Below are 24230 nucleotides of genomic sequence, written 5' to 3'. Positions count from 1 at the left end.
TATTACGTTAGTATACATTGAACCAACCTTGAACTGCAATAAAAACCAAAATAATTCGTTTTTTACCGCGTTTTTCAGATGAAACGTTATCAATGCGATACTTCACTTGTATTACATAAAAAAAAAAGCATTAAACAAGCGTTAATCTGCAAGAACAACCAAAGTATTGCGTTTTTGAACGCATATTTGAAATAAAACGTTCTCTATGCAATATTTCACTTGTATTATTATAAATTGCATTTAACAAACGTTGAACTGCATTAAAAACCAATATATTGCGTTATTCAAAACGCATTTTAAATTAAAAGTTTTCTATGCGATATTTTACTTGTATTATTTTGAAAAACATTGAAAAAGCGTTGATCTGCTGTAAAAAACCATAAATATGCGTTCTTTAACGCGCATTTCAAATGAAACGTTCTCTATGTGATATCTCACGTGTAATGCGTTAATAAGCATTGAACAAGGGTAGATCGGCTGTAAAAACCTAAATATTGCGTTATTCAACGCGCATTTCAAAGTAAACGTTCTCTATACGGTACCTCTCGTCTATTACGTTAATAAGAATTAAACAAGCGTTTATCAGCAATAAAAACCAAAATATTGCGTTCTCTAACGCGCATTTTAAATGAAACGTTCTCTATGCGATATCTCACGTTTATTACGTCAATAAGCGTTAAACTAGCGTTGATCAGCATTAAAAACCAAAATTTTGTCTTTTTAAACACGCATTTAAAATGAGAGGTGCTCTATGCAATATTTTATTTCTATTACATGAGAAAAGCATTGAAAAAGCGTTGTACAGCAGTAAAAACCAATATATTGCGTTTTCAAGCCGCATTTTTAACAAAGAGGTCCTTATGCAATATTCCACTTGTATTATGTGGAAAAGCATTGAACAAGCGTTAATCTGCAGTAAAAACTAAAATTTTGCGTTTTTCATCGCGCATTTTGAATTAAACGTTCTCTATGCGATATTTCACTTGTATTAGGTTAAAAAGCATTGAACAAGCGTTGATCTGCAGTAAAAACCAAAATATTGCGTTCTTTAACGCACATTTTTCATAAAACGTTCTCTATGCGATATCTCTCTTGTATTATGTTTAAAAAAAAAAAAACCATTAAACAAGCGTTATTCTGCAGTAAAAACCAAAATATTACGTTTTTTATTGCGCATTTAAAATGAAACGTTTTCTATTCGATATTTTATTTGTATTATGTTTAAAAAGAAAAAAAGGCAATAAACAAGCGTTAATCCGCAGTTAATAACCAAATTATTTCGTTCCTTAACGCGCATTTTAAAGTAAATGTTTTCTATGCAATATTTCTCTGGTAATACGTTAAAAGCATTTAACAATCGTTGATCAGCAAAAAAAAAGAAAAAGAAAAAAAACCAATATATTGCGTTCTTCAACGAACATTTTAATGAAACGTTTTCTATGGAATATTTTACCTGTATTATGTTAAACAGCATTAAGCAAACGTTATTTTCTAGTACTAACCCAAAAAAAACCAAACTATTACGTTATTCAAAACGCATTTTAAATTAAAAAAAAAAATTCTCTATGTGGTATTTTACTTGTATTATGTTAAAAAGCATTGAACAAGCGTTAATCTGCAGTAAAAAAAAAAGACCAAAATATTGCGTTATACAACGCGCATTTCAAAGGAAACGTTCTCTATGCGATACCTCACGTGTATTACGTTAATAAAAATTGAACAACCATTGATCAGCAGTAAAAACCAAAATTTTGTCTTCTTTAACGCGTATTTAAAATGAAACGTTCTCAATGCGATATTTTATTGGTATTACATGAAAAAGCAACATTGAAAATATGTTGATCAGAAGTAAAAACAATTTTATTGCGTGTTACAATTTTAACGCGCATTTTAAATGCACTGTTCTCTATGCAATATTTTACGTGTATTATGTTAAAAAGCATTGATCAAGCGTTAATCTGCAGTAAAAACCAAAATATTGCGTTCTCTAACGCGAATAAATATAAAACGTTCTCTATGCGATATTTCACTCGTACTATGTTAAAAAACATTGAAAAAACGTCGATCTGCGGTAGAAACCAAAATATTGCGTTATTCAACGCTCATTTTATATTAAACGTTCTCTTGGCGATATCTAACGTATATTACATTAATAAGCATTGAACAAGCGTTGATCAGCAGTAAAAACCAAAATATTGCGTTTTTTTAAAGCGCGTTTAAAATGAAACGTTCTCTATGCGATACCCCACGTGTATTACGTTAGTAAGTATTGAACAAGCGTTGATGAGCAGTAAAAAAGAAAATATTACGTTCTTTAACGCGCAAATTAAATGAAACGTTCCCTATGCGATACCTCACGTGTGTTTCGTTAAAAAACATAGAACAAGCGTTGATCTGCAGTAAAAACCAAAATATTGCGTTTGTTACATCCGGAGGATTTTACGATTTCCTTTTTCGCATCCATCATACAAAATATGAAACGCGAAACAAGCAAAAAAAAAAACTTGTTTGTAAAATTTATAATACTTCTATTCGGAACTCCACGATTTCTCTTTTATAACACTATCAGCCGGTTACTATAAGAAAAATCAAATATTGTCTTTGGAATATATAATGGCATCCGGAGCAATAAATCCGTTAAATAAACAAAAAAAGGAGAAATCATGCGACGATAAAACTATAAACAACGGCCTATCCTAATACAATAATCCATATAAACAAACAAAGCCTGGGCTCAAGAGAAGAAAATCTAAGTGCTATTAAAGTCTGGCAACAATCAAAGATAAGATTGAGTCGCGACGCCCAACGGAAACTGTAAAACTATAAAATCAAAACTTACAACCCCGGCTTTGTTTATTCGAACCTATGTTTTGTCACGAACGGAAAGATGATCCATATGGAAAGCTAGTCCCAAATAAACGGACGCGACGTTATAAAAATCGGGACCGAACGTTCCAAGAAGAGAAACCGTCAGATAACGAATCCCTTAAGCGATTGGATGATGCAACTTCTCGCCCCTCTTAAAGTTAAGAAAAATCAGGAAAAAATGGAAAATTAGCCAACGAGAGATCATCCGAGAAGATGATAGGTAGTAAGCGTTGGTGAACTACCCAACGAATAAGCCCAAAATTTTGATACCAAAGAATCTCCAAGAGAAAGAACAAATCTCAAAAAAAGCTTTATCCAATCAAATCTTTATCTCACCCATTTGATCATCTCTACGCCTTTTCCTAAGCTCTGTAAAGTGTGCAACTTCCTGACACTCCGTCGTCATTATCATTTTTATTTTTTTTTAATTCAAGATCCAAGATTTTTATTCTCAGTCTACAGTCAAAGCTGTGTGCGTTATTTTAAAAATCGTTTTAAACTTAAAATCTGTGCGCGAGACGCAGACTGTTTAGTTTCAAGATCGTTCTTCATCAACAATCTTCGAAAATCAGAAAACGTCATCTCTCTGCTACCATAAGTTTTTTTACTCTTTTTTGGTTTTACTTCAATTTTCCATTTAACTCGCCAGGAATCAATCGCTAATGAGCAATCTTAGCCGTTCATGTCCCACCTCCTTGCTCCCAATATTATTATTTCTATTTCGGATTAATACAACAATTCTCATTTAAAACAATTCCCGACTTTTCCTCTAAATATTTCTTAAATCTCTATGTAAATGTAAATGTTCTATTTTCATTCTTAAATCTTAACTTTAATTTGACTTATTAGTTGAAATATGATTCCCAACGCATAATTATGAATTTATGAAAGAATTAATTAGTTCCATCTCCTCTTGTATACATAATAAAGTATAGTTTAAGTTTTCAAAATTAATTATTTTGTAATACTAATGTTAATTCGATATGTATAATTTTTAAATTAATTATTTAATGATCCTCAATGTAAATGTTACATACAGTATTCTGAATATGCACCGCTTAGCTTTCTCGGTTAAACGCTATACTTATAATATTAAATAATTTGCACTAACGTTAATTCTTTCAAGTAGTCATAATTAATTATTACTATTCTTGATGTCTAATCATGTACTACCCTGTAATTCTCAATGTTTTTCAAACCTCAAAAATAATGTTAACTTCTTCAATTTTCCTACCGATATTAAACGATGTACTCAAGTTTTAATTTTCTAAATGATCATTACTTAACCGTCTTATATTTTAAATAAGCTAACTAATTATGTACTCTCGTTTTAATTTTTCCTAATTAATAATAATTACCTTGCTAGGGACTTCCGGTTGGATAGCGTTAGAAGGTAAACGACTGTCCAACGGGCGAAAATAAAATAGCAGATTAGTGCAATTGCAGAGTGAGGAAAAGGAAAAAGCGGGAGGAGAAGGAAGATAGTGAAGGAGAAAAGCCAAGAAAGTGAAGGGAACAAAAAGACAGAAGGGATTAAAACACACAGAAGGATCCAAAATCTGAACAAAAGTTTAGGTTAGGAAACTGTGAGAAGAGAAGAGAGCGAGGCGAGATAAGCAAGAACGAAAAGGTCACAGAGAGAAAACTGATGGCGCCACCGGGAAAACCGGCAGGAGGTAAAGCGAAAGGGGAATGCAACAGCATAGAGAAGTACGTAGCAGGAGGAGAAGAGACAATAATAACTGCACTGAAAAAGATAGGAAAAGAGATCGAGCAAAATATCAGCAAAAAGATGGAAAGGATGATGGAACCACTCGATCAGATAAGGAAAGAATGGGAAGAAGAAAAGCAGACAAGAGAAGAGGAAAGAAGGAAAGAAAAAGAAGAATGGAAGGAAGAGAAGAAGAATCTGGAGAGGAGAATAGAGAACCTAGAATGGGAAAAAGAGAAAAAAGAGAAAAACGGAAAAACAACATAATAATGAGAGGAGTAAACAAATGGGAGGAAGATAAAATTGAACAAGAGACAAAGGAGTTCATAAAAGAGAACCTGAAAATAGAGGTGGACATAATCAAAGCATACAAAGTGCAGTCCAGAGGAGACAAATGTACGGTAGTGACAGAAGTAGGAACCCGGGAGCAAAAGAGAGAGATAATGGTCAAAAAGAAAGAACTAAGAGCAGGAGTCTTTATAGACGACGATCTAACGAGGATGGAAAGGGAAATGCAGAACAAACTGAGGGAGAAAGCGAAGGAAGAAAGAGAAAAAGGAAACAAGGTCAAGGTAGGATACGGAAAGATTATGATAGAAGACAAATGGTATCGATGGAACACAAGAGAGAAGAAACTAAAGGAAGAGAAAAGAAGAGGAGGAGAAGAATGAGATACAAGCGGCGGGGATAGAAAAGAGAAGGGAGGGGGGTTAAAAATCTGCTTTTGGAATGTGGCGGGACTAGCTAACAAATGTGAAGAGGCGTGGGAATATTTAGAAGAATTTGATATACTAGGTCTTACAGAAACGTGGATAGATGAGGAAGGATGGAAGAAGATAGAGAACAAGGTCTCAAAGGAATACATCTGGAAATGCATACCGGCAAAAAAGGAACATACGAAAGGAAGGGCAAAAGGCGGGATCGTGAAGGCAGTAAGAAAAAGTCTAGAACAAGTGGAAATCAAAGAGATAAACGGAGAAATGGCAGAGGCTAAACTGAAATACAACGGAAACAGTTGAAGGATCGTTACGCTTTATAGCCAAAAGATAGAAGAAACGGTAGAAACCCTAACGGAGCAGATACCAGAAGAAGAAGAAAACTACTTACTGATAGGAGGAGATTTCAACGCAAGAACAGGCAATAAAGGAGGCCCAATAGAAGAAAAAGGAGAAGAGAGAAGTGAAATCAGACGGTCCATAGACAAAGTAAGTAATAGAGAAGGAAGGATATTATTAAACAAAATAGAAGAAAGAGGCTGGACAATCTTGAATGGAAGCTTCGACGAGGAGGGAGGATGGACATACATAGGAGGGTCAGGTATGTCGGTCATAGACTATATAATAGGAAATGATAGAGCGGCAGGAGAAGTAAAATCGATGAAAGAAGGAGACAGAACAGAGTCAGATCACATTCCATTAGAAGCGGAGGTAATAGGAGCACAAACAGAAAAGAAAAAAGGCGGAAACAAGACAAAAGAAATAGAGAAAAGTGTCTGGTCAGAAGAAGGAATAGAAAACTACAGAGAAAATTGCAAAGACTGGGCCAGCACACGAAACGAGACGGAAGACATATGGAGGGAAATAAGAGATAAGGTAAAGCAATCCATAACGAAACAGAGAAAGAAGATTAAGCTCTGGAAAATAGGAGAAAGAAAGTGGTACAATGGAGAATGGAAAGAAAAGAAAAGAGAATTAAGAAAAATGCTGAGAAACCTAAAGAAGGGAAGAATCGACAGAGAAGATTATATAGCAAGGAGGAAGAAATACAAAGAATGGTGCAAAGAGCAGAAGAAGAGACACGAACAAGCAGAAGAAGAGGAAATACGAAAGATAAAAAGTGAAAAAGAGGCGTGGAAATACATTAATAAATACGGAAAGCAGAGAAAGGAGAGGATAAGCGACGATATAAGGATGGACGAATGAAGAGAGTACTTCATTGGATTACTCGGGGGAACACAGAGTAAAATAGAACTAGAAAAAGGTGAACAAGAAAAGGAAACAGACATAACGAGGGAAGAACCAGAAGACATAACGAAAGAAGAACTAAAAGAAATATTGAGAAAGTTAAAAAAAGCAAAAGCGCCAGGAGAAGATGGAATAGAAAACGAGGCGTGGATACATATGTCACATGAAATAGGAGAAGAATTCTGGAAATTGATAAATAAAATATGGAAAGAAAAAGGACTACCAGAAGATTGGAACAAAGGCGTAATTAGCCCAATACACAAAAGAGGAGACAGAAACGAAATAAAAAATTACAGAGGGATAACGCTAATGGATTCAGCGTACAAAATATATGCAAGTATTCTGAACAAGAAACTAGAAAAGGAAATAGAAAACAAGCTAAGAGAGACACAGTTTGGCTTCAGGAAGGGAAGAGGAACCATGGACGCAGTCTATACTGTGAACTACATAGTGAACAGAGAACTAAGCAAGAAAGGAGGAAAAATATTCACATTTTTTGCGGATTTAAAAGCAGCCTTCGACAAGGTGAACAGAAAACTGCTGATAGAGATGATGGAGAAGATGGAAATAGAAACAAACTTGAGACAGAGGATCACAGAAATATATAAAGAGACAAGTAACGTAATAAAAATAGGAGAGGAAAAATCGCAAGAATTTTGGACAGAAATAGTACTCAGACAAGGATGTCCACTAAGCCCAGTCTTATTTAACATATACATAAAAGATCTAGAAGAAGAAATGGAAAAGGGCAGGTTGGAGGAGTCGTAGTAGGCAAAGAAAAAATCCGGACAATAACATACGCAGACGACATCGTTTTACTGGCAGAGAGAGCAGCGGAACTGAAAGAGATGATGAAGAGATTCAGAAAATACTTAGAGAAGAAGGAGCTGAGCCTAAGCGCAGACAAATCGAAAGTATTGGTTTTCGAAAACGGAAGAGGAAGAAGAAAGAAGAGAGAATGGAAATGGAAAGAAGAAAACATAGAGAAAGTCAAGGAGATAAGATATCTTGGCTACACGCTACAAAAAAACGGAGGCGCGGAGAAACATACAAGGGAAAGACTGCGAAGAGCAACAATAGCAATGAAAAGGACATGGAGCATAGGAGAAAGAATATTCAAAGAAGACTTCAGAAGAAGAATAAAAATGTTTGAAGCACTAGTAGGAAGCGTGGCCCTATACGGGGCAGAAGTATGGGGCTGGAGAGACAAAAAAACATTAGACGGAATAAAAAGGAAATATGCAAAATGGATATTAAATCTGGACAGAGGAACACCGAACTATATACTGCTGGAGGAGACAAAAATGGAAGAAATCAGAATACAGGCGATCAAAAGAGCACTCAGATATGAAGAAAAAGCGAGACAATCGGGGAAGAAAATAGTGAAGGAATGCATAAGAGATCTGGAAAAGAGACGGCCAGAAGCAGAAGAAGGGAAATGGGAAAGAAAGAGGAAAAAGATGTTAGAGGAGGCAGGAATAAACAAAGAACAATTAAGAAGAGAAAGAGAGACAGGAAACGAGGAAATAACAGAGAATATCCTGAAAGAATTAAAAACTAGAGAGAGCAGAAGAAGACAACAAAAGATAAATGAATCTAGATATAACACTGACTACAAAGCGATTATACCAGAAGAAAGATCGAAATACCTGGAGGGAAGGATGAAGAAGAAAGACAGGTGTCTGATAGCGAGATACAGATGCGGAAATGAGACGAGAGGCAGCCAGTATTGGAGAGAGGAAGCAGAAAGAAGATGTAGAATTTGCAAAAGAGAAGAAGAGAGTCTGTACCATATGATCAAAGAATGTGAAGCAACAAAGAGTGAAATGACGTTAGAAGAAATCATAGGAGAAGAAGGAAAGGGGCTACAAACGATGAAAAGGATAGAAAAAGTGAGAATGGAGACGACCACAAATGAGAAAGAAGAGAGAGAAAACAGCAAGAAGAAAGAAGCAAAAGAAAGTTAAATTACACCAAAGACATTGTATTGACAACGGCAATGTAGATTCACCTGTAAAGTTATGATCAATTAACCATGGACTAAAGTCTAGCAGATGCATATGTATACAACCTTTAAGTCTAATTTTGAGATAATTATGTTTGTTTTTGTAATTTTACTTTATTTTATTTAAATTTTAAATTTTAATTTTGTTTTTAATTTTGTTTTCTGATTTAATCTAACTTGAAAAGAATTTTGATTTTGTTTATGATTAAGATTTTGATTTTAACTGTATTATTAAGTTTAAGTAGGAATTAAGTATAATATGAAGACTGATAACTGTTAGAAAGAAGTGTTAAAACAAGGTTTAAGTGTTAAGTTTTAAAACCATATGTAAATGTATACCAAAAGAATGTAACCGGAAGCCATCCTAAGCCGCAAGGCAAACGGATTAAATAAAATAAATAATAAAAATAATAAATAATTACCTTGCTAGATTCTTTTCCTTTTTCTAGTTAATAACAATAACCGATTATGTATTTATTTGCTAATTCTTTCGTACAACTTTATAAAAACTTTATATATGTAAATTTTAAGAATCAGAATATATGTTAAGTCTTACAAGTTAAAAAAAAATCTTTAATGTAAAATTTCATTTCATCAACCCATCTCGTTACAGTAACCTCCCGACTTAAAAAGATTGCACTCGGTCTAATCCCGAGTTATAGAGATTGAATTTTCTGACTCAAATTAGGACCAACGATCGCACGATTCTGAAAAGGCGTTAAAGCGTGTCATTACACGTTGACGCATTTCGAAATCATCAAATATGCGTTCGGCTCGTGCCGCACATCCCACTAGTGTGGTCACGAGAATAAAAGAGTTTTTGTTGCATCCTTCCCTGCCTTCCTCAAGTCCCAGGCATCTTTTGAGAGATAGCCTTCCTTTCTTTAAGGCTGGATGTAACATATCAATTTGCAGCAGTCTTACAGGTCAAGCAACGTTCGACAAGGTTACGACTTGAATAAGGGTGACCGCTTGAAAATTTAAAAAAAAAGATTCTTGAGAAAGATTCCCAAATTTTTTTTAATTTTAAATAACTTTTATTTGATTTAACATTAAGAAAACTATTTTTGACAATTAATTAGTAATTCTAAAAAAGTAGAAATTTGAAAATTTTTTTATCCGTAAAAGAACACGTTTCTATAACGGTTTTGTAAACGTTATTTTATCAGAAAAAAAACGTTTCAGTTCATGTTTTTCTGAGTGGAGATTTTAACGCCTGAGAAACGTTTCTAGAAATTGGTAATAAAACGTTTCGGAAAAACGTATATAAAACGGTTTTCAAACGTGTAAATGCCACTTGGAATTTATTTTAATATTGTAAAAAACTGTTTTCTTAACATTAAATAAAATAAAAATGTTTTTAACGTAAAAAGATTGAGAATCTTTTTCAAGAATTTTTTTCGGATATTTCCAAACGATCACCCATCCAAGTCGCGACTCCGGTGTACGTTGCTTGACCTCCGTGATCGCTGCGAACTGAATCATTCGTGATCCTTGAACACTTTATAATATGTGTATAACTGATAAGTTAAGTAAATATATATTATCGAAAAAATAAAGTATGTATAATAAAATTAAACCATTTTATTTATATAAATATATATAAAATTATAGTTTTTCTACTAATTTTTACAAATGCGCATCTGGAATAACTTTTCTGTTATTACTTGTTTAAGAATACAACTAGAAAATATGTCAATATAATACAATAGTTAAATTAAGTATAAAAAAATTTTTATTGAAGAAACATTAAAAAAATATTGTCTGCTCATTGGGATGTAGATTAAGGTTTCTTCATTCATAAATCTAGTTTATTTATTGATACTGTTGTAAAATTCTTTCATACAATTAATATTTGCTCTTACTTTCCTTATCTGAATGTATAACCATTTACATTAAAGAATTTTACAACAATTGCAAAGTTGTATTTTCCGCTAAACGCAGCTAATGTTTGATGATATATGAGCAGCGGCTCTAAATTTTTATATGTTTGAAATTGTAAAATTAACATTTAATTGTTATATGTCAAAGAAATTTTTCTATTTTAGTTTTATTCGTAAGGCATAAATATGTAATTAATTATTTAAAAACAATTATATATTTAAATATGTAATTAATTATTTAAAAACAATGTATAATTTTAAGTTGATCTTTATGATTCAGAGTAGCTGTCATATGTATTGTAGGCCTGTTTTTTATTGCTAAAGTAGTGCACATTCTGCGTTAAAAATAATATTTATATATATGTTTGAAATTTGATGAAAGCAAGAAGAAAAAGCTAGTGCAGTTCAATGCAGCAATAAAAAACAAATGCTATATACTTAATTTTCTGATACAACACAAACATTTTTTTCTTTTATTAGAATAATTTTATATGTTTAAGTATAATTTATAATAAAAACTTTATTAAATTCTTTATATACATATTATATATATTCTGGATTAACCCTCCGTAGGCAGTCTCAGTCTTTTTCATTTGAAGCAAAATTCTTAATCTCAAATTTCTTTGCTCAAATTCAAATTTTTATTAAATAAAAGTTTTAACGTTAAAGGAGTTAGTTATTTGATAATGTAGGAATATGGAAAAGTATTATAACCGTGAATTTTTCTATTTTTTCTTAGCTTTCCTAGTTTCTGACATAGAGAGACGATCAAAGGACGTCCTCAGGCTCGGCTTAGGACTTAGACGTCCCAAGGACATCCTTTGGATACAGTGTGCTGTGTGGGCGACTTAAAATTACGTCCATAATGTATAGAATTCCTTGGAAAGTCCTGAAATTTTTATCCTAGCATAATATCCTAAGTTCGTCCCATTATTGTCCCGAGACATTCGGGACGAATTCAGGAACATCCCGAGAACGTCTTATGCTATTTGGGTAATTAAGAAAAAATAACTGAATTATAGTTATTAAAACAGCTTCTGAGATCAGCTATTAGATTCTGCAGTAAAAAATAAGGCATTCCTATTAAAAAAAATTTATTTGTTCTCCACCTACCCTTTGGGACATCCCTCGAGGTCAAACTGATGTCATCAAGGGATAGACCATTTTATGTTCTATAACTTTTGTCTAAAACAATTTTTTGTAATATCGTAATTATATTTTTCAAATAGCAAGTCCGAGTGCTGCGGAGTGCTACGGAGTTAAACGTTATAACTTGGAAAGTAATTAAAAAAACATAACTTAATTATAATGATTTGAACAGCTCTTGAGACTAGCTGTTAGATTCTGAAATAAAAAATATGGCACTTTATTAAAAAAAATTTGTTTATCTTCCATCTAGCCTTTGGGACATCCCTCGAGGTCAAACTGATATCATCAGGAGATAGACTATTTTATGCTCTATAACTTTTGTCTAAAACAATTTTTTGTAAAAATTATATTTTTCAAATATTAAGCCCGAATGCTACGGAGTACTACGAAGTTAAACGTTGTAACTTGAAAAGTAATTAAGAAAAAATTATTTTATTATATTGATTTGTACAGCTCTTGAAACCTACAGCTAGATTCTGTGTTGTCTCCAGCTAACACTGAATATAATATACATATAATATCGTACATGTGTTATCTGTACATCTGTTATATAGCATTATTTATGTTATATTATATTTATGTTATATTCGGTGTTTGTTGGGTCGTAATAAACTGTAGTACTGAATTTATTTGAGATCATAGCAAAGATGTATTATAGACTACCGAGTTGCTTCACGTGTGGATCCCATCCTCTCGCCGACATCTCAAGTTACTGCTTCCAAGCGAGAGAATGGCATCCGTGGAGTACGGTAAGTTTGTTATCTAATTATATAGATTAATCATATTTACTCACTATATATTTGGCTTTTGATCTCTTAATTATTAAAATAATGATTTAAAAAACATCTTACTCATATTAATAAACTTGTGATGAAATATGTGATACCGAGATAAATTAGGTTCCTTTCCTTGCCAATTAGAGGTGAGATGAGGAATGTGGATTGGATTATAATAGAGCAGTGTAATATTAAAATAATTTAATTGCACAATTCGACAGATAGATTTCGACAAGCATGCCCCTTTCGACACGTCGGCTGCCGTTTGCAGTCGTAACGGCGGTGTTGTTTCTTCTCTAAGATGATAATATATACTGTTAGAATCCATGAATAACAAAAATGTACCGCAACCAAATTATGGTCGAGTTCACGGATATTATTTACACTTACATAAACATCAGATTGTTTCGAAGGCTTCGTCGTCTCTCCATTAAACTTTGTTCTAATCGAGGATCAAAAAATATTTGAATTGTTTAAAAGAGAAAACTTCAGGATAAACATTTTTATGTAAAACGTTTCGCGATTAAGAGGAAGAAAGCTTTGAAACCATAAAGTTTTAATTTCTTTCGATGACAAAGCTTTGGTACCACAACCCAATATTAACTTCTAATATTATTATATATCAGAAATATATAGTTATTATTTTTTTAAATAGATATCGACCGAAAGTGGTCTACTTAAAAACGCCACGGATGCACTATGCTATCTACAAAATATGGCGAACATGAAAAATTTCATTTAATTCCACGCGAATTCGTTACGATAAATGGTGTGAGAACGAGATACGGTGGTATGGAGGATAAAAACGCCAGTACGCGAACTTTGTATACACGTATACATTAATTGGACAATGTTATGCATGAATGAGTTCACCCGAAACATTGAAGAAAAAAGAATAAATGTGTGTACTTGGCGTACGCTGCTGTGTCAGCGACACGAATCTCAGGGTTTATACTTAATTTATTCAAAATTATTACTTTGGCAGGCAGGTTAACTCGCTTTTGCATAATTTTGATCCGTGTATCGGACAATCGTATTTAACGATATATGGTTCTACAATCTCGCACTGGATTATATCCTCCTAGACCGACCAATCGGATATTTTATTCATAAGGGGAAAGAAAAGAGGCAAGTTTTCACTCCCCATCCATCGCACATCTAAAGTACTTCTCTCTCGCTAAATACTCTAAACGCTTCTCTTTAAAATCACTGGCCGTTATTGGTCGATGTCATTTAATAAAAAGAAGGCCGGACCCAATTTCGCGAAACTTAGCTTTCTACGAACGTAAATAAATTCTCATATTTATCTACATGATACAACAATTGACGTAAAAACGCGACAATTGGAATAGGTTTATTCTTCGCAGTTTTCTATAGCACATCGCCTATAGAATTCAACTTGCTGAAATGAAAACCTGTATCGTAGGGTCCGATCCTCCATATATAATAATATAATACATAACGTTCGAAGTTGTTTTATCTCTAGCGCGACGCATCTCGCGCTTATTGTTCTCAATGACCATAGACAGTAAACAATGATAGTATCGTCAATTAGAGATCTACCTCGTAACATTACGACATTTGTAATGCTAGACAATGTCTACGGATAAAAAGAATGTTATTCAATCGCAATGCAATTAATAAAAAGTTCTTTTTCAAATTTTTCTTCCTTTTCACTTTTAAATCTAATAAATTTGTAAATAGCGTTATAAAAAGGAAATAGAAAGATTAATTTAACAATTATTTTTTAGCGATTTGTGAATACATAGTAAATATAAAATGTACAAAATGGAAACCTTACAAATTATAAATTCATTTCGTTCTTGCACCAAACCTTTTAAATAGATATTTTTACTATTAAAAATATTACTATGACTATTATGTAGTTATCGCGATAATATACAGGTCGTATTTCAGAAATAAACGATCAAACATTGGGAATTTATTTTACTCGCGACAAGTGAAACTGTTGAGAAAGTAATAAACGGTTACACGTCCAGAAACGCTGTTTCTCTCCCGCTAAGTTATACATAGATACTTTGCTCTCACAGTTTTCGTTTGCGGTAGAATATTGCGAGAACGCCGACAAAGTTTATACAAGTTTAATCTTGGAATGACCCTTGTTCTTTTCGTTTCGAAGGATCGCCTGACATCGATGCCTCGCGAACTGTCAAATAATACCGGGACAGAACACGTCTCTCCAAGTTTGGCCGCTTATTTCTGGGGTATCCTATTTTCTAGTCACGGCCTAGTATATTACGTCGTCTGGCTTCGTGAAGCGCGATCCTGATACGAATAAATAAGCGTCGCGTGGAATGATCGATTAATCTATCGTCGTCGGGATGCGATTAACGGAGGAGACTGAGAAAATATGACAAGGGCAATTAATTCACGACGCGACTCGTGCCGTCGCGTAAGACCGAGTTTACTTTGAAAGTACAAGGGGATAGTACTCCGCGTACACAAGAATCCTAAATCGATGGGACTTGGGGTGTAGTCGGTTACGTGTCGCTCGCGCCTACGAGAATCACGCGGGGTCACGCGACTGGGGCCGTACTGGAAGCAGCTTCCTCGTTGCTGTTCTCGATCGGCCTGTGCGATAGATGGTACGCCCGCGCCTTCTCCTCCCAAAGTTTTTCACCGGCCAGTACCCTGAAAGACAAAAATTGAATGTACACGAATCGAACGATTCTGGTACTTCTATAACTTCGTTCGACTTCAACTCCTCCCTTTTATTCTTACAGATATCGCGTATCTTTGCAGAATTTTGCAAGGCGAGATGTCGGATGTTGCTTTCGTTCTTGCAAAAAATACTTTAGCGTTATATTAAAGAATCATTTTTGAAATTGTACGCAAGTGAATAATCGTTAAATATATTTTTGTGAATATTGAGGAAAATTAACGCAAGTTCTCGTAAGTTTAAGTAGATACAGTCGATCTCACCGTCTCCGAATAACTTAAAAAAAAAAAAAAAAACGGTTGATTAAATTTAAAAATTGCCAAAGTACAAAACTTAAAACTGATCGTCTCTAACTCACAATTAATAATTGATCATTTTAATTAAACATATTACTTAATCATTAATTAAAAGTATTATAAATTATTATAAAATATTATAATATAATTAATTAAAGTATTATTTTTCACATAAATTATAACTTGCGGAAAATGAACAAAGAAATCAAAATAATACCATCAGTTTTAAGTTTTGCAGACAATTTTTAAATTTGTCGACTAATTAAATTAAAATCGGAGATGGCGAGACTGGCCCAGTTAGGTGAAATCTTTTATTTAAAAATTCTAGATTAGATCGAAAGCTCGACTATAATATTCCATACGTTCTGCATTCCCGAGATATGCTAAAATAATCTCGTCCCATTTAATTCAGGGTTCACTGTACACCGTTTGAATATACATCGCTCATGAGCAATACTGTATGTAACAACTGTAACAGCCATGCAGCGTAACAAATGGGCACGTACCGTCTGGTGTTGTCGCTAACTAAACTGTCCGGTGCGCCGTACACGGGTGGATTCGCGTAAGGATCGTAACCGAGCACGGAGAGCATCGGCGCGATGTCCGCCATTTCCCTCACCACGTCCTCGGGAATGTTGCCGACCCACTTGGTCAGCGCCGCCAGATTCACAGGCTTTATGATTTGGTCCGACGACCTCTCAACCCTGCCGCCAAACATGATTTTCATATTAATAACGTGGAACGTCATTCTGTTGTATAAACGTTATCTATTATTTACATTGTACATTGGAACGTCACTCTACCGCACGGTAAACATTAACAACATGCTGACAATGTTGGGAAAAATTTAATTATTGGATTATTATATCATTCCGGTATTAATAACGCGGATTATTTTATCATACTGCCACACCATTGTCGCATTATTAATGCGAGAAGCACGTTACATTATTACGTTATTACGTCGTTCTAGGATTAACAATATTATTCTATCGTAGCGCATTACATTAACATGTGTACGTTCGTCTCGCTCGAATTCCGGAATACTGTTAGATCTAAATGCTTCCTCCGCTCTTCTCGCTTACTTGCTCAGAGGCACTCCACCAGGTTTGTTAATGAATTCCTCGTGATGCATGACGGACTCGTTCCACGGCACGTCCAGATAGTTTAATATCTTCTTCATCCATTGGCGCGGATGCAGCACCAGCTGCTCGTAAGGGACCATCAGACATCTCTCGGGTCCTAATTCCTTGCACTGGCCGTACATTACGGAAATTGCGTGATTCCACCTGATGAGAGATTGTCGGTAGGACGATAAGTCGAATCCCGTTATAGTGACCTGTAAAGAAAGAAGACACTTGGAGAATCATATTGTATTATTACATACATATTACCAAAACTTTACATTTTATCAGGAATGGACGGAAAAATTAAAATATTTGATCCGATATATTCAACTAAATATTGAGTTTAATTAATTTTTTCCTTCTTCCTATTTCTTGATAAAAAAAATTTTAATGGTTGACATCAATTAAATCTTTTTTTTGTGCAACTAAATAAATGTTGAATCAATCTAATGTTTAATTGAACGTATCAAACTAAATATTTTATATTTTAAACAATTTTTTGTGTACTAGTAAAAATTAGAAAAAAGCAAATAATAGCAAGTTTTTCAATTAAAAAAAAAAAACCAGACTGCATTCCACTTGCTACAATGCTACAAATGTTTCGAAGCATTCTTTGATTGGTCAGATAGTAAAATACTTTGTTCTAATTTCGATCAAATGCGCAAAATCGAAGCTTTGTAGAGTTAAATGAACCGCAAACGTAATCAGTTATCAGTTCAATTTTGTTTGAAATGTGATTCGATGGAGAAACAACGTAACTGTCACGAACAATCAAATGTATTTTTGAAAAAAAAAGAAAGAATCATGAAATGTTACGTGACGCTTTTTTACCTTTGTGTGATATTAAAAATTAGAAGAATCGCAAAAAGCGATAAATAGCAAAGATTTTTTAATTAAAAAAAATATAATGAGTAATTTGATTCAAAGCGTGATTCGATAGAGGAACGACGTAAATGTCGTCAACCGAATATATTCTTGGAAAAAAGAAAATAACGTAACGCGGAGCTTTTTTTACCTTCCTGGATATGATGGAATGCACCGTCGCGCGTCCGTCGCGCACCATGAATATAAATTTTGCGTTCGGGAAGAGCTCAAGGATGTACGAGCCCATCTTCAGGGTGAGTGGATCCTTGTTGCACAATCTCGGCGCAGGCTCGGCGTGTCGCGCTATTATTTCCAAGCAGAACGCCGCTATCGCGCTGTCTATCACCTGAAGAAAAATAGCGTACTCTCGATATTTCAAGCCCCAAAAGATTCTCCCTCCACCATTCCCGTATTCTGCCTTGTAAAATGCGCCTTCCAAGTTTCGCACGCGTGAATTTTAATTATTCATGAGAGATGCAAGTTTGTTAAAAGTTACCGCCCGGCCTCTTACATCGGCTCTTAAACTAACGCGAGACCAGCTTACGATTCACACGGAGAGCAAACTTAATAATTTCACGGTAGCGGTAATATAATTATTTAAACTGCGCACGCAAAATTTTAAACCTTCGTCTAGTTTTGAAGAAAAGAAATGCGCATTTGAATACCGGCTACTAAGCGTCCGAATAAATACGCTGCGTTACAGCGACAAGTTTTTGCCGAGTGCTCTTCGCGTTTTCTAAAAAGGACAAGAGGGCATTACTTTCGACAAAATAAGAAAAACGCTGAAAACTTCTTTCTGCGAATTTTTTCGTTGGACGATACTTAAATTATTCAGACTTGTCCCGGTGCTGAAATGCACTCTCTTTCGCGCTTTTCAGAACGCAGGCTTACCTCTTTCGAGATCCCCGCCTCGGTAAGCCGTACGTTTTCCTTCTCGGACTTGGACCAGTGCATCTTCATCTGGAGAATCCGTGGTATAACTCTCGTCTCTTGCCCGCACCTTGAACAAAATTTGCAAAGATTCGATGACAAGTGATCCTCATTTTAATTCCAATTAGTATTTGGTCCAAAATTTGCTTAATTAAATAGATAATGTAATTTGCAACAGATTTTAAAATAAAAATTTTATATTTCATATATATTTCAAATATTTCAATGTGCGTATAATACTTAATATGTAAATATTAAACATGTCCTAGCAATTACAAATTTTATTTCGTATAACGAACGATGCTTTTACATGATATGTACGAGAAGAAGAATTTTGCTGCAGTATCTAAAAATTTAATTAGATGCAAATCAAAAAATAATTATGTAGGACGTTCAAGCGTGATAATACTGCTCTAAAAATTTTGATATTTTAGCTTAAACGTCCAATTTTTTTAAATTTTTTAATATAATTATTTTCAGATCTGTATTTCAGCAAAATACTTATTTTTTTCATGTACACGGGAAGAACGATTTTACTAAAGTATCTAGAAATTTAGTTAAAAATCTGAAAATAATTTTGTTGGATCGTTAAAATAATTGGGAAAAACATTCAAGCGTGACGAGTAATGTTGCACAAAATTTTTACGTTCCGCAACCAAATTGAGCGACTTACATGCATCGATCTAACAAAAATTACTTTTAGATCTACGCACTCAGCACAATTTTTGAATACTTTGGCAAAGAAAAATTCTTTTTACGTATAAATATTAGTTTCTTCGCTCCCTTTTGTCGAAAGACGAGAATTTATAAAATTTCTGGATACTATTATAGAGATAGAGATATCAGGTACTGAAAATCAAGTCGAGGTCCAAATAAGCTTGCGAGTGTGTCGACGTAATACAATAGCCCTCTCTTCGTGTACTTTCCTTACGCTTTCTATTCCAATTGAATTTTTCAATTCAATCTTATTCATTTATTTCTTCCGGCAGATATATCTAGGTAGTGATCGCGATACTTACCTCACGTCAGGATGTGCATCCAGCATGGCACGCATTAGGGTTGTACCTGATCGTGGTACACCGCCGATGAAAATGAGCGGCATGTAACGGTCGTACGTGTACGTCTTGCGATCAAACGGCCCGATCACGTATTTCTGTTCGGGAAAATATTATGTAACGTTTAAAGACTATACGAAAATATTACAGAGGATCCAGAATTCGTGTCGGAATTCTGGATACAATTTTATTCAACTTTATCTGCGATATAAGTCCCGTTCTATAACAGGTGTAACAGTAAGACTTAAACCGTAAGAAATTGACCGTAATCGATTATTCTTCTCACATTCTACTGTAATTGGTTAATTTCTTATGGTTTGAGACTTACTATTCCTACTGTAGACAGGGGCTAATAAGACTACGAATGTTTGAGAGATCAAAATACTAATTTTTTTATTAATTTTTTGTGGGAGAGCCACATTATCATTCTTGTTCCTCTTCGTTCCATTAACGTGTGAATCTAATAAATAATAAACTAAATGTTTGAGTCAAATTTAACATTTCTCGAGTTAAATGGTTCAACTCCATTGTTATAGCGAAATTAACGACGGATAAAATTTAGCGTTACAAATTAAAAAAAAAATGTGCGTATAAAATTTATATTAAAATACCGGTATATTTTAAAATACGCGACAAAGAATTACAAATAGAGTTGTATTCTGTACAAAACCGACGCGAATTATAGGTCGCCTAAAGCGGGCTTTAAAGTTGGTCCGTTTCGTCCTTTGTGTGGGCCTTCGAAAAAGACTACTGAAGAGTGGTTTACTGAAAATTCGTCTGCCTTTTTCATACTCGAATCAAGTTTCAACATCAAGCGTACCGACAATCGCGTATACGTCTGGTCACAAAATTTTATTTACGTGATATTCCAAACTTGAAATTTAATGAGGAATAAAATTCCAATTTTGATTTATTTATCGTAAAGTTAATTCTCGAAAAATACACCTCTTGTCACTTATAATTAAAAGAATTATGACTTTACCCGATCCGATATTGCGAAAAGCTTTTTATCCACTCAGATTTATCCGCAATGTGTGCACATCGCTATCTCTTATTAGATGACTGAGCGTTGCACTTAAAAATACTTTTTATCGAGTTACACTCGTAAGTAAGTGGGATATAAACTCTTACTCGTCGTTCGTTTCGGTTTTACCGTAACTACCTTAACGCAATTAAAGTAAGTCTACAAGAAAATTAATAAAAGCGCCCGCGAGTCGACGGTGGATGGCGAAAGTAGATCGGGAAAGGCACGGAGTTCGCTCGGAAGTTAGACTCGTCGTCGGTGTATCGACTTGGTCGGTAGGAGCAAGTTCGTCGAACTATTCTTCAGGAACGTCGGACATCCCTTTCTCTACGCCCGGCAGCGGCAGTTTGGCGTTGATTAAGGCCAAGATGAAGCTTCGAGAGTTGCAGTTGCCCGCCCGCTGATACGTGGCCTGACAGTTTAAGTTTGTAGACATATTTCTTTTCCTCCCGATCTGGCAGTAACGGAAGCGCAACGAGATACGATACGCGATGAAACAATCCCTGGTTTCTTTATACATATTTTCAGCAATGTAAGCCGTTTGTTTTGTTTATTATTTTATCCTTTCGCTTTTTTTTGAAGAAAGGAATGTGAGTAGCTCCGGTATATATTTCGCGTCTAACTAAAACTTAATTCATCAAGTATTATTTACTATGTTTAAGAAAAATGAGCTAACCAATGAAAACTTTATATTGTCTAGTACTATAATAAAAAATTGTAAAAATAAAAAAATAGAAATATATATATATATATATTTCTATTTTTTTATTTTTATAACCTATATATATATATATATATATATATGTGAAATATTTATTTTCTTATGTTTATAAAAAAAACTTGAAAAAAAATATATGATAATTTACAAATAATGTTTATATGTAAAATGTTAAATAACGTAATAACTTTTGTGAAATGTATTTATAAAGTTAATTAGAAAATAAGAACGATAAGTATGTATGTACGAAATAATAATAATATAATATTGAACAAGTTAATACATGCAGATACGTGTGTATTCTGTGCAGACGCAAGTGCCTCCCAATTACAGAGTGTCTCTGGCATTAATCCCATGATATAAATAACAACGTGACCCATTACATAGATCCATAAATGAGCTCAATTTCTCGAATTAAAAGTTGAGCTCATTTGCGGCGCAAACTAAATCTCGAAACTTGAGTGAAATTTGAAATAAATCACCTTGCTTTTTTAATTAATAACCATGATTGATTCGTTGAAACAGTAAAAAATTAAAATCACACAACACGATACAAGGCACGCAACAGAGTCGATAGAGTATAAAAAAACCTCACTCTTACTTTTTCTGACTTTTGCGGCATAAATACCAGAGTTACCCTATATCCATTTTAATTAAATTGGAAAATTTTTAGGATTTAATTCAAAATGAGTTCTATTCGATCCTAATGACTTGACACTTATTAGAGATGTAATTTGTGAAAAGTGCTGGAACATGTACGTCTCTCGCAGAGAAGACGGACGTCAAAGTTAATAAAATATCTCTGCATCGCGTCGGAAAAAGTTGAGCGATAGTTTAAGACAGTCGAAAATCAACAGCAAAGTTTCTCGTTAAGAAAGTTCCTGGAGAAAACTAACGATGAAAATTATGAGAACGTTGAAAGACGAGCGTTTATTGAGCCGAGGAAAGTTTCCCCGACCAATATCTCGACTACTATTTCAATTGAAGAATTGTACTTTTAACGGTGAAATATCGACGGAATAAATGTGTAGGACGCGCGGCAGAAGAGACTCCACTTTGAGGAAGGAAGAGATAAAATTAATTCGAACGCAAAAGTATATTCGAATTTAAATGCGCTTCCTCCGCGAAGGCTCATCCCCGGGCCACGTTCGATTGATAAACTCGCTCGAATTCGATATTTGCGCGAAATTGAGCTTTTAACTGAGCGCAATTAATACTTTGACAGCCATTAATTGCCGATTAATAATGTAGGGACACTGCCGCGCCAGCCGCGATAATACACTACGCTCGTATTATATTATCGCTATTATTATTATTCCGATTAATTATTATTATTATTATCGCGTCGGGACGAGGAGAGGAGGACAAACGGAGGGCGAAAATGAAACGAGGCTGTTGTAAAGTAGATAATTAAAATTTCTCGCTTAAATAGAGGAAATAATTTCTGACGGAAGCATACACTTTCGGGAGCGCATTTTCAATTATACACATTTAATGTTTTCCCAAATTCGCCTATCTCTTTTTCCGTTTCATTCGATCGAGAATGAATTTGGCCTGTTTATCTCGCGTAAAGGAGTAACGGAGAATTACAGTTCGTTCTAAGCGTCCGTTTACCGTTCTTACCTCCTTGCTGACCATCACGGCCGCGGGCATGTACCTGGTGGAGCCGCAAATAATGCCCAGCTGATAAAGAGCGAAGATGAGAAGGAGGCCCACCAAGCAGGCGATGGGCCCCTTTCGGCCGCCGCGGCTCGACAGCAACATATCACCCGTCGCGCTGAAAACCGCCTCTCACCAGGTGCTCCGTGGACAGTCTACTACCTCATTGTATCTGCAATGCAAATAAAATCTCTCGTAAGTCCTCTCTTTAATCCCGTCTCTCTCTCTCTCTCTCTCTCTCTCTCACTTTTCTCAGATATCCCAAGTATCAAAAGTTGCAATTTCCATTGAGGATAAGATTAAAAATTTCCTTCTCCGCCAGTTCTCGATAATCCCAGGAAAAGTACGAATTAGTTCCCCGATCGGAACCGTAATGAGTTAATCTCCGATCGTCGTCTACGGGCGTTTCACGGAAACTTCCTACGCGACACTTACAAAGTGGTGATCTTTATTGAACGCCAAGTTGCGCATTTACTTTCTTGCGTCTTAATCTCGACATATATCTGAGACTCACGAGTATACCTATCTTTACTCGTGTTACGCCACATTTATTGAAACTCGCTATGCCAAAGTAGTTAAAAACAGGGTTGGTAAAAATCATATTTTAACCATGCTTTAAACACACATGTTTAAAACATTGAAAACATGTATTGAACTAAAAAATACAATGTTTAAAAAAAACACGATTTTTACCAACCCTGGTAAAAAATAATAGACACGTATTTTTTTTAAATTATCCCTCAAATACCTGTTAAATTTTTGTTTTTTTCTCGATTATAATTTCTGAACGCGCGAAGCATGATAGCGTAATTTCATAAAATGTACAGAATTCTGAAAACTATTCGCCGGTAGAAAAATTAATTTTTTATATTTGAAAAACAAAAATTTAGTCGATTTTCCTGGGTTGATTTCAGCCGTTTATGTTTGTTTGCCTTTATAAAAAAAAGAAAATGTATTATTTCGCATCAGCTTATCGTACAAATGTATCGAGTTTTAATAAATCGATGAATAATAATAAAGATGAGTTTAGCTGTTAATCTAAACTAGAACTAAAAAATAATTGTTAAAAAAAATAACGCGTTATCGATCGATGATCGCTAAACTATTAAATATTTTTCTATTAATTAATTTTTAATCTTCTTATTCTTCGGACGGACCGCGAAGAACTCGACCTTCTCGAAATCGAAAATCCCGGTTGTTTGCTCTAGACCGAATCGAGACGTGACAAGTGAAGGGGGCGTAAAGAAATCCCGCGGAGTGATTTCTGAAATTCACTGTGATCGTTTCCACATCTCTCACATCTCGGCGTGAGACACGTAACGTAGCGCGTCTCGTTTTATCGCGGCTTTTCTCCTCGCGTTTTCTTTATCCCGGTTCTCACTTTCTCAACCCCCATGAATCTTGCCCAGTTCTTCCGGATATGTGCCGTCGATATTGTTTTCGCGCTCGGTATCTTAAGCCCCGTATTTGTCTAGCGTGTCGAATCGTCGTAAAATTGATATCGTGCAGCGATATCGTGGA

General features: G+C 34.6%; 2 protein-coding genes across 4 annotated transcripts in view; one reads left to right on the top strand and one right to left on the bottom strand.

Annotated features, from left to right (window-relative positions):
• The first annotated feature begins 7367 nt into the window (after positions 1 to 7367).
• On the top strand, positions 7368 to 8946 carry LOC113006322 (trichohyalin-like). Its single transcript, XM_026142241.2, has one exon. It carries the CDS (start codon positions 7392 to 7394, stop codon positions 8508 to 8510), a length of 1119 nt encoding a protein of 372 aa, XP_025998026.2. The 5' UTR covers positions 7368 to 7391; the 3' UTR covers positions 8511 to 8946.
• Positions 8947 to 12542: 3596 nt separating this feature from the next.
• LOC105207782 (protein-tyrosine sulfotransferase) overlaps positions 12543 to 24230 on the bottom strand; it is a 107849-nt gene continuing 96161 nt past the window's right edge. For 2 of the 3 annotated variants that reach the window (XM_039456982.1, XM_039456983.1), the window contains 7 exons: positions 22674 to 22881; positions 19273 to 19406; positions 18215 to 18323; positions 17475 to 17669; positions 16418 to 16671; positions 15839 to 16036; positions 12543 to 15008 (listed from right to left, as the gene is read on the bottom strand). In XM_039456982.1, coding sequence (XP_039312916.1) covers positions 14894 to 15008; positions 15839 to 16036; positions 16418 to 16671; positions 17475 to 17669; positions 18215 to 18323; positions 19273 to 19406; positions 22674 to 22814 — 1146 coding nt within the window. In that variant the 5' untranslated portion in view covers positions 22815 to 22881 and the 3' untranslated portion in view covers positions 12543 to 14893. The remainder of the gene's footprint in view (positions 15009 to 15838; positions 16037 to 16417; positions 16672 to 17474; positions 17670 to 18214; positions 18324 to 19272; positions 19407 to 22673; positions 22882 to 24230) is intronic. The other variant, XM_011177426.3, reaches the window with a different exon arrangement.

The sequence above is a fragment of the Solenopsis invicta genome, chromosome 14 (assembly GCF_016802725.1).
Source record: "Solenopsis invicta isolate M01_SB chromosome 14, UNIL_Sinv_3.0, whole genome shotgun sequence".
Taxonomy (NCBI): domain Eukaryota; kingdom Metazoa; phylum Arthropoda; class Insecta; order Hymenoptera; family Formicidae; genus Solenopsis; species Solenopsis invicta.
Note: the sequence above shows the minus strand (reverse complement) of the source record. Positions and strands in the feature narration are given on the sequence as shown.